General features: G+C 43.0%; 1 protein-coding gene across 1 annotated transcript in view; it reads left to right on the top strand.

The window, feature by feature from the left end:
* The window catches only part of ATXN7 (ataxin 7), a 92,486-nt gene that overhangs the window by 62,159 nt on the left and 16,313 nt on the right, over positions 1 to 14,014 (top strand). The window contains exon 4 of the mRNA XM_068982889.1: positions 12,904 to 13,153. Coding sequence (XP_068838990.1) covers positions 12,904 to 13,153 — 250 coding nt within the window. The remainder of the gene's footprint in view (positions 1 to 12,903; positions 13,154 to 14,014) is intronic.

Below are 14,014 nucleotides of genomic sequence, written 5' to 3'. Positions count from 1 at the left end.
TAAAACTCCTATCAGTTGGCTGCTTTTTTCCATGCCTGTTTGATAGTAAGATTTGGCGATTAACAGGACGAGGAGTAGTGATGCGGAAAGTGTAATACGGCGGAGACAGGCAACCCGTTTAATCAGGAAGACTTGGTTTTCAAGGATCCACTTAGAGAAGTTTTTGCATTAAAAGCCTAAAAGGTCCCCAGCTTTCATCAGTTATCCAGCTATTCAACTATGGACAATGACATGTATATTTTTCTGAAATTAGATGTATTTTACAAATAGGCACAGAAAATGGGTGAAGATTTTTCTTACTAGATTTAAGGAAAGCTATTCTTAGATATAATAAACTTTTGTTTGTTTAAAGAATAGATACTGGAGAAACAGCATGTGGAAAAAGACTGCTGATATTTGTAAAAATGTATAATATTAAAAACTTTTAGGTCTGTCTAGCCTGAAATTATAGATATATAATGAATCATTTAAATTTCCTAATTTACCTGATAGTAGTTGTCAGTTTAAAGTTATGCAGGAAAATCAGGTGTGAGTAATTCACATTCTAGTCGGTTAAATTCATAAATTCCATCTTCCTCCAGTTTTGGCCAGCAGCCTTTCCAAGAGAAGGATTAATTTACACCAGCCAGGACGCCTTCTATGACCATATTAGATGAAATTAGACTCCACCCCTTGTTTTCTGTTGATCTGCCAGGACCTTTGTAATTCAAGTGCTTTTTACAGTAGTAGCAAATGTTACATAAGACCAAACATGGAGCATATTTGGAGTTGGTGGGCAGACCCAAATCATGATGCAAGCCTGCAGTAGCAAGTGTGCAATGAAGCACAACCAAATTACGTGAATGGAAGGTGACAAGAAGCCTCCTCAGAGCAGCCCTTCCTCCGCACGGGGGCTGAAAGCTCTACCGGGTAAGTTTTCCGAGGCAGTTCTCAGAGGCTGGGCTTGGCTGGGGGCCCAGTCCTGGATGAGCATGTGGAAGGTGGGCTAGGTATTTGGGAGCAGGACGGAGCCCCACGCAGAGCAGAGCAGAGTGGGGCGAGCTGGCACAGGCCCCCGTCCTCTGGTGGCTGTCCCGCCCCGCCGGCAGGCCCGGAGCACTTTGGGCTGAGCGGTGGTGAGTGCGCCTTGCAGTCCCGCTGAGCAGGGGGGTGATCGCAACAGGAGGGATTAGCTGCCGCCCTGCCGGCAGGCCAGCCACAGGAGCCATGCTGAAATGTCATTCGAGTGATCTGGCCAAAGGTCAGGCACAGGCTGGAGTTGAGTTTGCTATTAACTCCCACAAAATGCTGAGGTTTGCACCCAACGGTTCCCATATCTCCAAACAGGGAGAGCAGTGGTTACGTCGCTCTCTAAAAATGGAGGAACGCTGTAACACGCTTTGACTGTTTGTTTTTTATCTCACTTGCGGTGAGTGAGGTTTCATGACAGGCAGTTCACAGTGTTTCCTGTAGAATGTGTTTGAAAGCCGTTTTGTCGGATTCTTCAATTCCACAGCAAAGTTGCAAGCAGAACATTGTGTCAAGAGGAAGAACAACTTCAAAATACAAACAGTAACCCTGGGAAGTCATTCAGTAACTTAAATTGAGTGTATAAAAATTTAATTACTGACTGCCTGCCAGAAAAGACTATTTTTTTTTCCTTCAGTTGTGTTATTAAGGTAGCCAGTACAGCCAAGCTGATTCTGCTCGGGTGGGTTGGGCGGCTGTTCTCAAAGTTACCTTAACTCTCTCATGCCTTCTCTGCAAGCAGGAAGCGAGGTGACAGTTGAGATCTTTAGTTTTCACTGGATTCACATTTCATGCCTCCTGCAATAATGTGCTTGACCGGATGGTTTTAATTGAGGATGAACTTTAGCTGCCTGTTTTCAGGACTTGAAATACAAACAGGATTGTAAACCTTTATTCAAACTGCCGTTCATTAAAAGAAAACAAAACACAAAACTTTTACTTCTCGTCAGGCAGTTTTACAGTTGCTGTTTTCTGGTTTCGTTTTTGAATATCGCTTTGGTGTTGATTAGAGGACAGCCCTGGCCTGTAGGTGGGGCAGATGCTGTTTTCTGTCTTGGGGGGGCGGGGGGGGGGGGGAAACACGTGCTGCAAAGTCATCAAAACATTGGCATTGTTCAGTCGTGAATCACCCATTCCTTATTAACAGAGCGCATTTAATGAGGAGGCTTTAAGGGCTGTGTTGTGATTTTGAGGTTGTTGTTATTCCCAGGTTCATGGTCTTCTCACCCCTTCCTCGCCTTCCTCCCCAATAAAGTGGAATGTAAAGGCCACAAAACTAGTGGGAAGCAGCAGTAAAGATGTGGCTTCCCAACTTAGTGCTGCACTCTGCAGCAGATGGTGCCGTCATTCTGTTGCACCTTGGACTTGCTGCTCCTTTCTGGCCTCAGAGGACAGTGTTCCCTAAGGGGATTCCTGCACGGAAGTTTTGTTTAAAAAAAAAAAAACAAACCAAGAAGGACTCCTCTACTTGAAGTTCTGCCAGTTTCCTTTAATTTTTTCACTCTTCCCTGCCCTTTGTGTGTGTATAAAAATTGGATTGGAGTAGTAAAGACATCGGAGCAGGAAATGGCAACCCAGTCCAGTGTTCTTGCCCGGAGAGTTCTGTGGACAGAGGAGCCTGGTGGGCTGCTGTTCATGGGGTCGCATAGAGTCAGACACGACTGAAGCGACTTAGCGTGCATGTATGCATTGGAGAAGGAAATGGCAACCCACTCCAGTATTCTTGCCTGGAGAATCCCAGGGATGGAGGAGCCTATTGGGCTGCCGTCTATGGAGTCGCACAGAGTCGGACACGACTGAAGCGACTTAGCAGCAGCAGCAGGAGTAAAGACATAGCTCGTTTTTCTTAATTCTTTGTGCATTTTGATGATAGCCTTGAATCTCTCATTAGAGACAAACTGAAACCCAGACCCGACTATAGACCAGATGTGACTACAGAGGTGTTTGTATAAGGACTGAGGGTGTTGCTGTTTGATCTGCACGTGGTGTTAGCACGTTAGAAGGCTAAACTTACAATGATTGTTCACTGAACGTATAGGATGCTTTTCCCCCAACAGATACAGGATTAAACCAAAAGTAACTGAAGACTGGTGGATTTCTTGTCTTGGTTTTTTGTTCCTTGTCATACATTGATACCTGAAGCATGCAGACCTGTCAATTCAGTGGATGGGAGGGAGACCAAGGGGTGCATTCAGGGAATGCTGTGCATCATTCAGACCCCGAAATCGGGTTTGTTTCAGGTGGGGTGAGTGCTTGCTGTACTCTGTCAGGATCGTTTGCTTGACACTGTGAATCCTGAGGACAGCAGAGAGAGGTGCTTATGACTGTTAGCAAAGTAGAAGTGTCAGCCAGCATGTCGCTTACTACATGATATCCCTGCCGTAGTCTGAAACGGTGACGGCAACATCACAGAGGTGGCGTCGTTTGGTGGCTGCATTCTGCTCAAAGCAGTGACAGCCTTTTCCCCAGAGTTACATATGCTGAGAAACATCTGTGTGTGTTTGTCTGAGATCATGATGATAACTCTCAGTTCAAAGTCTGCGCCTTAAGCAGGAGCATAGGAAGGGCCCCCTGAAGGAAATGAACTGGTTTTTCAGACCATTCAGTTTTCCGTAAGCAAGATGTCTTAAGAAAACAATGATGAAGAACTGATACTATTCTCCCAGCTGAGACGATCAGTAGTTATACCATTCGGTCTCCCCTCTTTTTCTTTATCATTCCATCTTCTTTAATAAAGTATTTGGAATTTTGGAAGGCCATTTTTCCCCCTAATGTTTGCACAGAGCTACAAGTTAAGATGGCAGGGGAGGGCTACCTCCAGATATTCAATAAGTTCTTCATATTTCTCACATACTTGAAAGCAAAGTTCAGAAAAAACAGCCCCCCTGGGAAGAATTCCTAGCAAGAGGATTATCTTAGGTTGCCATATTTGTGGTCCTTTCTTAGCAACATTATTTACAATCCATTCACGCCTGTCCATTCCCCCTCCGGAGTTGGGGAGTTGGGAGTCGTTCTCCCTTGTAATCTGCCCTTTGTGATCTGTTCTCTTTCATCAGCCAGTGTGAATGGGGATGCTGCAGGGCTGCCCTGCCCAGAGACGTGGAAATGCCAAGGGACCTGGAATACTTTAGTGGGCCTTTTATTTCCGTCATAAAGCGCTGACTTCAAGAGCTTGATAATTTGATTATAGACCTTGGCTAAAAGTTGTTTCAGGTGGCCCAAGTGTCATAAATGACTCTCATTTCTGCACTTTCCCCGTATGTTTGAATTTTAAAACACCTCTGCATTAGGGGGAGGAAAAATGCATTTGGCAGAAGTTGCAGTTGGAGACTAATTTGTTAGGGCAGCCAGTGTTGAAATCATCCTTTTCAGTTAAGTCTCTCTGGTGGAAATGATGCCGCGGGCTTTGTGGTAAAGACTTTTCCTTCCTCGCTGTTACCCAGTGCCGTTGGTGACCCACCTAAGCATGCTCTGAGGGGGCCTCCTGGCTCCAGTCTTAGCTTTTGGCTCACTGCCCTTTGAGGTGCTGCATGTCAGAGGTCAGCCCTGGATCCCCCAGTTTGAGATTTGAACATTCCAGGCACAGTCCCACCGATTTGCTTCCTTTTTAGCATCAGACTATGCACTGGTTGCTCTGGAGTATTCCAGTCTAGTCCTTGGGACCCTCCAGAAATTGGATCAAAGAAAAAGCCGGTTTAAGATTAAAAAATATTATGTAAGGACAGGAGTAGAATTGGATTGTGTTTGTTAGTCAGACATGTGAGACTGCTTTTAGAAAAGAACAAGAACGTTTACAGGGAGAAGTTGAAGGTGAGAGCAGTGAGGAGATGTTGTTAAATGTGTTATGTTCACATATAGTCCGTGATGTGACTTTAAAAGTGTGCTAATTTTTTTTTTTTTTAATAGTTACTAGGGAAAAAAATAGTTATGTCAAACCCAAAGTCATGGTTTCACAGATACTGCTTAGGATGTTGCTAAATCGGGTATGCCTAGTCAGTTGCTGTAATATATATATATAATATATATTATGCAGGCTTAGATATAGTCTGCCTCGAGTCCTGATCTTTGATGTTTCATAGGGGTCGTACTCCTTATGAAACACAGATGATGCCAGTTTGACCCCTTGTAAGCTGTGTTTGGTGGCCCCAAAACTGAAATATGATGGGTTACTTTGGGTTAATTAGGACCTATGAATAGCACATAGCAGTTATTTCCAACCTGAATGTCAAATAAACAATTTAATTTTTTGAAAGGGCTGCTTAATGAATGACCCAGCATTTCTAAACTGAGCTTTTGGTGTATTCAGTTATTACTTACTATGTCTGGCCAAAGGAGATCTGTGTTTTACATTTTATAGCCATATGTAAGCTTGATTATTAAAAATCCTTGCCTTCAATGGGAGTAGTTATAGAGTATTAGTGGAATGGGACTGTAAGAGACACCATGAACTCATATATTCCTTGACCTGTGGGTTGGTAGTTCTCATAAGGCCTTTCTAGGACGTCCCTAATGGTCCAAACATTAAGACTCCACACCTCCACTGCATGGGGCGTGGGTTCAGTCCCTAATTGGGAAACTTAAGATCCTGCAAGCTGTATGGCTTGGCCAAGAAAAGAAGGGGAAAAAGGTCTTTCTGTAACAGAGTATTCACTCTTTTTAACCTCACCTGACCTAACCCACCCAAAATTGTGAGTTTCACTTAGAGAAGAATTTGGAAGTTTGGGGAATCATTGCAAAGATAATCTACATAAAATTGCCACCTTTGGATCCATAAACTTGATCACCATTTTCTTTCTTTTCACCTGCAGTTCTTCCTAAGTGACTCAGTTCTCTTAGAAAAATGGGCCAACTTTTTAATTACAAAGTAATTTTAGCTTGAATGAATGTCTTTTTCGGTTGATGTATGAATGTATTCATTTTTAATGAATCGTAAAAGTTTCGAACTCTCCACTGAGATGAACTTAATATCTTCCTGGACTGACATGTAAACTAAATCTATAAACTTAAGTTTTTACCACACTGGAGAAGTTGCAGTGGGTTTGCTTTTTTCTTTAGTGATTTCTGCCTGCTTGAATAATGAGCAGGCCTTTCCCACTTGGTGTCTATAACTGTCACCACCTGAACTTAACAGGGAGCCTCTCTGTCTTCCTTGCTATGGAATTCCCAGTCCCTGGTCCACAGTGGGCTTTACAACTCTGTTACTTAATCCCTGCAGCCCTGCAAGGTAGGCTTGACAGATGAAGAGTCTGCTAAAGTAGGTAGAGTTAGGTCTTTGCCCAGGATGTCACCCAGCTAGTTAGTGGCAGAGCAAGGATTTGAACCCATGTGTCTCTGACTCCAAAGTTCTTGCTCTTTCAAGTGATCTACTAAAAAAAAAAGTTGACTTTTTTTTTTTTTTTTGGTTTTACTTTGGATTCTATTCAAACTGGTTAATTAATCGAGAGTTTATCCAACAAACTCTGTTAGAAAGATGACTGGGAGCAGAACGTGACTGCAAGCATGCCTAATGGTGCTGGTCAGCAGGGGGCCAGTCTCACCGTGTGAAACAGGCATTTGCTGCTCCTCCTCATGGGTTCTTTGTAGCACATATGCATCTGGGAACTTTGTAAGTGATTCTTTTTAGCCAAGCCAAAAAGGCAGCCTGACAGGCACTTTCTGGAAAAAAATTATTGTTAAAACCATCTTAAATGTTTCCCTGAGGGGGTGGTTTTGGGGGGGGGGGCGGTGGTTGATGAATGCAACACTGACTGAGACCACAGCTAACCTTTAGGTTAGCAACTTCCAAAATAGAGATTAAATCCACAACATCCTGGTTTTCCCTTGAACAGATTGTGGCTCCCCACCCCGAATTTACCAAAGCTTTGTCTTAAACTTGTTGTATGTTCTGACTGTGCAGCCCAAGTAATAGCCTGCACTTGCTGAGCATTTGGAAAGAGGATATATGACCTGCCATCACCCTTCCCTTCAGCCTGCCTTTGGACTGTGTGTCGTGGTCTGCTCATAACACCACTTAAGGGCAGGTGGACTGTCCTGGCTCCAGCCTGGGCACTAGAGTCAGCCTTCCTGGGCTTGCATGCTGATCCTGCCTCTGGGTTAGCTGGGTGATGTTGGGCAACCAACTTGAGTCCTTTAAAGCCTTGGCTTTCTTATCTGGAAAGAGGGGATCATGGAAGTGTCTGCTCTGTAGGAAGATGGTTAGGGCTAAATGACATAGTCCCTGTAAAATTTTGTAGCGTGTTGCCTGTTGTATGTGGTCTCTGCCCGATAAATCATAGCAACTCTTATTGCTGCTATTGTTGAAGGTGAGACTTAACATTAATCAGTTGTTCAGACCATAGAAGATGAGCAAAAGGTTTAATAAGATACCAGAAAAGGGCCTTGAGTAAAAATAATTTTGTGGGGTTTTCTGAGCTGTTCACCGCTGTGCCTGCTCTTTCATGATGCTCGTGAAGAGTGAGACAAATTGATACCATGCTTGGGAGTGATAATAGGCCTTGCTTTATTTTAGCATGTTTGGAACTGAGGCCAGAAGACCAACTGATCTCTCTTTTTTAAAAGTGTGTGTTTGATAAACAAGTAAACCATATTTGTTGTAGAAAAACAATATGCAAATGTTTTTTAAAAATAGACCTGTAGGCCAAGGGATGACCACTTAACAAATGACAGATATTTTTGTAGATTTTTTTTTCAAGCATGAATGATTTAAAGTTAGTGTTTTTTGACTGCATTTTAGGTTTGTATCCTAACTTTGACAGTTGTACACCATAAGTTATTTTTAGGTTTTTTTTTTTTTTTTTTCTCAAAGCAATATATATGGCTTTTAAAGATTTAATTATTTGCTTTGAACTCCTTTTTGCTTTGTACCTAGGTGTCAACACTTATATATGCACTTTTTTTTTTTTGGAACCTCAGCATAAATCCACAATTAATTATAAGCTCAGTATTCTTGGTTACTTTCTGTTTTGGAAGACTTAAAGTTGTCCTAACCCCTACCCATCCCAGTATCCTACCCTGGCCTGCAATGGTGTCACATGTTCAAGTCACAAGAGAAAGAAAGGCCGATGCACCCATCTCTTGCTGTCTGTCTCTTGCTCCCTCTGTCTCTGACTGCACATCTCTGCCTGTGTGGTCTCTCCCGACCCACCACTGCTACACAGACACTGCGCCCTCACCCACTTGTGTCTGTCTTTCTGTCTGTGCTCTGTCTCTTCACTGTGTCTGTGTCTGTCTATCTGCCTGTCTTTCATGCTTGCTGGAGCCCTTCACAGGGCCCTCCTAACTTAGGGACAGAGTGTGCTTTTTCTGGGCCAGTGCTAAGCCCTGGAGAGAGGAGTGCTTTGAAAATTCAACTTGGACTCTTCACCAAACCACACTGCAGTTATGCTTAGCATCTGGCTACCAGTTTGTCCACTTAGTATAACGTCCCTAACCCTACCCATAAGTTGCCCATTTCCCTTTTGATCTAGAAACAAAACACTTTTTAAAATCTTAAGAAAATTAAGGGCCTAGCTTGAAAGGTTGGGGAGAGTCCAACATAACTATAATTTAATTTGTTTTTTTCATCTGTATTTTCTTGTGAAGGGAAAGCCAGATGCCGCCCTTTCCAGTGAATAAGTTAGCAGACCATGATGTGAAGGAACAGCTTAATTCAGCAGCATGACGAGGGTTTGAGCTGGCACTTTTCAGCCAGAATCACATTTACACACACACACACACACACACACACACACACGCACGCACACACGCACACACACACACAGTCTGTTTCAAGTTTTAGTGAATGAAAGAGATTCACATGATAGATTGCCATTCTAAATTTTTAAACAGCTTTTATTGTTGCAGTAGGAAATATAACTTTTTTGATAAGGTATTGGTACATCAGCTGACTTTTAGTGTTAGAAAGCTTTGAATCTGGATTTTTCTAATGCAGAATCCCATACCAAGAGTTAATAGACAAAAAGCAAAAGCATTAACTGAAGAAAAGGGGAGAGTGGACTATAATGAGAATAGAAAACTGAAAGGGCAGGAACTTCCTTGGGGTCCAGTGGTTAGAACCCTGGGTCCCTCTGCCAGGCGCACAGATTCAATCCTGGCTGGGGAACTAAGACCTCACATGCCATGCAGTGTGGCCAAAAAAGAAAAAAAGAAAATTGAAAGAACAAACTGCAATTGCAGTCAGTTCTGCTATAACAAAACATGCATTCCTAAAAAATTACTGCACTATGCAAAGTTGTGCAATAAAATCCACAAGAGACTCATTAGAAAAATGGGATAACCGGGCACAAACACTCAAAACTTAATCAGTGAGTGACACTGAGAAAGGTAGGACCCTAACAAGAATGGTAGCACAGTTGTGTGTGTATTAAATGCTTTGAAAAATACGTAAACACTCTAATGTGAGTTTTCCTTGAAGATAGCCTGGCATGTGCTTCTGCAGGTCGGGGCCAGCAGGGTTTCAGGTTGTGAGCTGCTGTGAAGCGGTGGAGGAAGCATATCCGAAATGGAGGGAGATGCCGCATCAGCTGTGGATGGCACGGCTCCTCGCGTCTGTGGTGACCTGGGGTGGATGGGGGATGTTTGGTGGGGGTGAGCAGACTGTGCTTTTATTTTCACTGGCTTAGTTCAACCAGGTGTCGTTTTCTGTGTTCACCTAGTGCTTCTTACAGAGGAAATCTCACAAAAGCAAATGCAAAAATGCTTTATGCTGAAATCGTTCCCTAGTAGATCAGTGGCTTCAGAACTCCTTTCTGTCTTCAAGATGATCATTATAGAAGATTAATTAGGTTGATAATTTAATTTGCATCATTTGATATGAGAAAATACATCACTCTCACTCAGAGACACTTAAGAAGTCTGATAACGTGTCAAATTGTAAAAGGAATGTATTTCCTCGAAGTCAGAGTTCTGGTTGGAAGTTTTTCCCCCTCTTTGTATTACAGATACCGTGGTATTCCTTTAGTACTCTTCCACTGGGGATACACAAGATGATTTTTGTGGCTGAATATGGATGAATATTTTAATATATAATGTATATCAGAAGTATAATGTATATTACAGACTTTTAAACCTATTATTTTATACATGCTATTGTTTTGGGAAAATATCTCTCAACTGAGTGATACTCTATTTCATGCGAGGCCGTTTGAAAATAGATTGGGAGGGGCAGTTTTGATTGGGGGGTAGATTCAGGTTGCCCTTGGTGGAGTGGTACCATTTACTGGTGATGAGAGTCTCGGGGAGCAGGAATTTTAACCACCCTGAGGTCCTGTACGAGAATTGTTGTGTCCAAAATACCAGTGATATCCCCACGAGAGACTGGTGACTACTGGATTAGGGAGGAACAGTGAAGTTGATCATTTACATAGAAACGTTGAGTGGAAAATAGTATTTTATGTGGCAGATATGGACTTCCTATTTTATGTGGCAGATATGGACTTCCTCAGCTGTGGTTCATGGTCCCGGAGACATTAGCCTGGTCTTAGGCAGTCTCTCACCATTGGCTGCGCAGTGGGATCACACAGAACTTGCAAGCATCTGAATGCCCAGGCCACAGAAAAATCAGAATCAGAATCTTTGAGAGTGGAAGTGAAGCATCAGTATATTTTTTAGCTCATTAGGTTATGCCAGTGAGTAGCCAAGGTTGAGAAGTACTGGTCTGGGACCATGTGAGAATCACTGTCTTCACAAGAAGAGCTGTGCCAATCAGGCCAGTGTTAATTGAAGGCCTACTCTGTGCCAGTTGTCAGGGGTGGCTGACTGAAACAACAAGCTCCTTCATCCAAGGGAGTCGGGAAATGGAAACAGATTTTCACAGTCCTGGCTGACAAGTGCTGATGCTTGAAAGTACATTCAGAGTATCTCAGGATCACAGAAGAGAAGGAAACTTTTTTTGTTGTTGTTAAAGAAAGCCTCAGATGCCAAATTAACTTATTTTGGCTTTCCCTTCCTTACATACAGCTGTCATATCTGGGGAAGAAAGTAGCAGGCACTTAGAAATGACTACAGTTTAGGCCTTCCTAAATTGGTTGTAGCCTCTGTGTGTTATAGTTGGAGAATTTGAATTCTGTTTATAGATAACATAATTTTGTCCTGGTGTAGAGCAGGCTCTTAGTACCTCATAAAGCATCAGTGACCTGATGTCCTTCTGGGAATAACTCAGCACAGCTTCACTGGTTAAAAAAGACATTTGGAAATAAACCATTTACGTGATGGGGAAACAATGGAAACAGTGACAGACTATTTTCTTGGGCTCCAAAATCACTGCAGATGGTGACTGCAGCCATGAAATTAACAGATACTAGTACCTTAGAAGAAAAGCTATGACTAACCTAGACAGCATATTAGAAAGCAGAGACATAACTTGGCCAATAAAGGTCCATCTAGTCAAGGCTGTGGTTTTTCCAGTAGTCATGAATGGATGTGAGAGTTGGACCATAAAGGAGGCTGAGCGCCAAAGTATTGATGCTTTTGAACTGTGGTGTTGGAGAAGACTCTTGAGAGTCTCTTGGACTGCAAGGAGATCAAATCAGTCAATTCTAAAGGAAATCAGTCCTGAATATTCATTAGAGGCACTGATGCTGAAGCTCCAATACTTTGGCCACCTGATGCGAAGAACAGACTCATTAGAAAAGAACCTGATGCTGGGAAAGATTGAAGGCAGGAGGAGAAGGGGACCACAGAGGATGAGGCAGTTGGTAGCATCACTGACTCAATGGACATAAGTTTGAGCTAGCTCTGGGAGTTGGTGATGGACAGGGAAGCCTGGTGTGCTGTAGTCCATGGGGTCACAAAGAGTTGGACACTACTGAGTGACTGAATTGAACCGTAGTCAAATTGATTCTAATATGCTGAATTTTTAAAATATTCATATAGCTTCCATGTTGTGAGAAATAGATGTTGAGTCACATAGATTTTTAAAACTAAGAGTTAAGCAAACATGCCATTTTAAAGTACAAGTTTAACTGAAGGTAATTACTAAGCTACCAGCATAAGGTACTTAAGTAGATAAAGTTACTAAGTAATTTACTTGTTTCTGATGGTAACATTCTTTAGCTCTCGATTTATTTAGTATGCTTTGCCTTACTCTGAGAAAACCTGATTCTCTAGTGGATAGACTTATTTTCAGTTAAACCTGTGTAGTTCTTGCTTAACCATGAATTACTTCCTGGTTTATAAAACAGGCAAAGCTATTTGTGGTATTTTTGTCTTGCGCCTTTGGCATCTTAGTGGTGTGAACCAGAGCTGTGCCATCTGTAGTCAAGTAAGATTATTTTAAAAGTGGGGGAGGGGTTGGGGGTGGGGAGTGAAGTGATTCACTGGAAAATTTCCACACAGATTCATAACGAATGATAAGATAACCCTAGAAACATTCTTATTTGGTGTCATATGCTGGTGGGTAGTGACAAAAAAATAAAATGAAAATACAACTTGTTTCTTAACACTTTGATGTTTTGAAAATTGGAGATATCTTGCACTAGAAAGGAAGAAATAATTCTGTTTGGTGTCAATGAACAGAGTTCTGGAGATGAATGAATAATTCTCCCCTCTCTGACTACAAATTGGAGTCAGTGAGGTTTATTTCTAAAATGCAAAACCCAGTGTTCTCAGGTTTAAAGTGGCTATTTAATTTCCTAGTGGTTATCTATGTATGATAAACCTCTTTACAGTGAAATGTCTTCTTAAGCAGAAGGACCAGTTCCTAGAATCCAGAATAAGTCTGTAGGGCCTAGATAAGCCATTTCTGAAAGCTGATGAGTTTAATATATTTTCACGTAGTGACACATTTTTTGAACCTAAATGTGTTGATTTCAGGGGACTCCTCCAGGGTTCCATTGAAGACTTGCCTGAAACAGTGTTTTTTCTCCACCCCACCACCCACTTTGTTTTCCTTTTCAGAAAGAAGACATAGCTCATCCAGCAAGCCTTCTTTGGCCGTTCCTCCCACTTCAGTGTTTTCCTTCTTCCCTTCTCTGTCCAAAAGCAAAGGAGGCAGTGGAAGTGGAAGCAGCCGTTCTTCCAGCGGAGGAGCCCTGAGCGCATCCTCGTTAAGTTCCAAGTTGTTGAAATCGCCCAAAGAGAAACTGCAGCTCAGGGGGAACAGGCCAATGCATCCCATTCAGCAAAATAGAGTCCCCCATGGTAGAATGTGAGTATGGCTCAGAGGGTTCTTAAAGCTCACCGGCCGTAGGTGGAACTGTGTACACAAGAAGCCTCTGAGAGTGTCTGTGGATAATGTAAAAGAAAGCCCACTTTGGGGGAAATCCAGATATACGTAGTTGTTTCTTTTTGTTTCCCTATTACAGCTTAGGAAACTTTGCAGAGTCATGATAGCAATAATAATCAGGTTAATAATACCTATCTATTGATCCTTTCTTGTGTGCCAGCTATTGAGTTGAGTTGCGTGTATTGTCATTTACTTATCACAACAATCCTGTGTAATAGATATTGTGGTTATCTCCTTTATGTGCACAATGAGAGGGAAGCGTGAAAAGATTTAGCCAGGGGACTCTCTAGTCGAACAGGCCTGAGGTTCAAATCCCGCCCCGTCACTTCCCACCTGAGGGGACTTAGCCAAGGCCCTGTTTTTCTCAGCGTTTAAAGACCATGGCCCCTGTGCAGGGTCGCTGGGGCGGTAGGATTCATGTGTTGGAGTCACGGCTGGCTAGTGTCAGCCCCGCAGGAGACTGTGCAGGAAGGGGTGCTGGTGCTGCCGCCGCCTCTGCTAACAGTGAGAATAAAGCCAGAGCGAGCCCCGGAAGCTGTTCTAGGGTTTCTGGGCCTCACACAGCAAATAGGGGAGCAGTGCTTCCTCCCACCCCCTGATTTGGGCTCACTGATGAGGGGAGGCTGAAAGAGGTTCCCACTATGAGGACAGGCCGGTGGACCCGTAGGCTGCCAGGCTCTGTGTGGTCATGTGAAGAGCAGCCGCTCATGGAAACACATCCTGCTGGCTCACGGCGTCCCTCAGCCTTGGTGGCGGGTGGCTCTTCCCTGGCCCGCCTCCCTG

The sequence above is a fragment of the Capricornis sumatraensis genome, chromosome 10 (assembly GCF_032405125.1).
Source record: "Capricornis sumatraensis isolate serow.1 chromosome 10, serow.2, whole genome shotgun sequence".
NCBI classification, from domain to species: Eukaryota; Metazoa; Chordata; class Mammalia; order Artiodactyla; family Bovidae; genus Capricornis; species Capricornis sumatraensis.
This window is presented reverse-complemented; position numbering and strand designations above follow the sequence as displayed.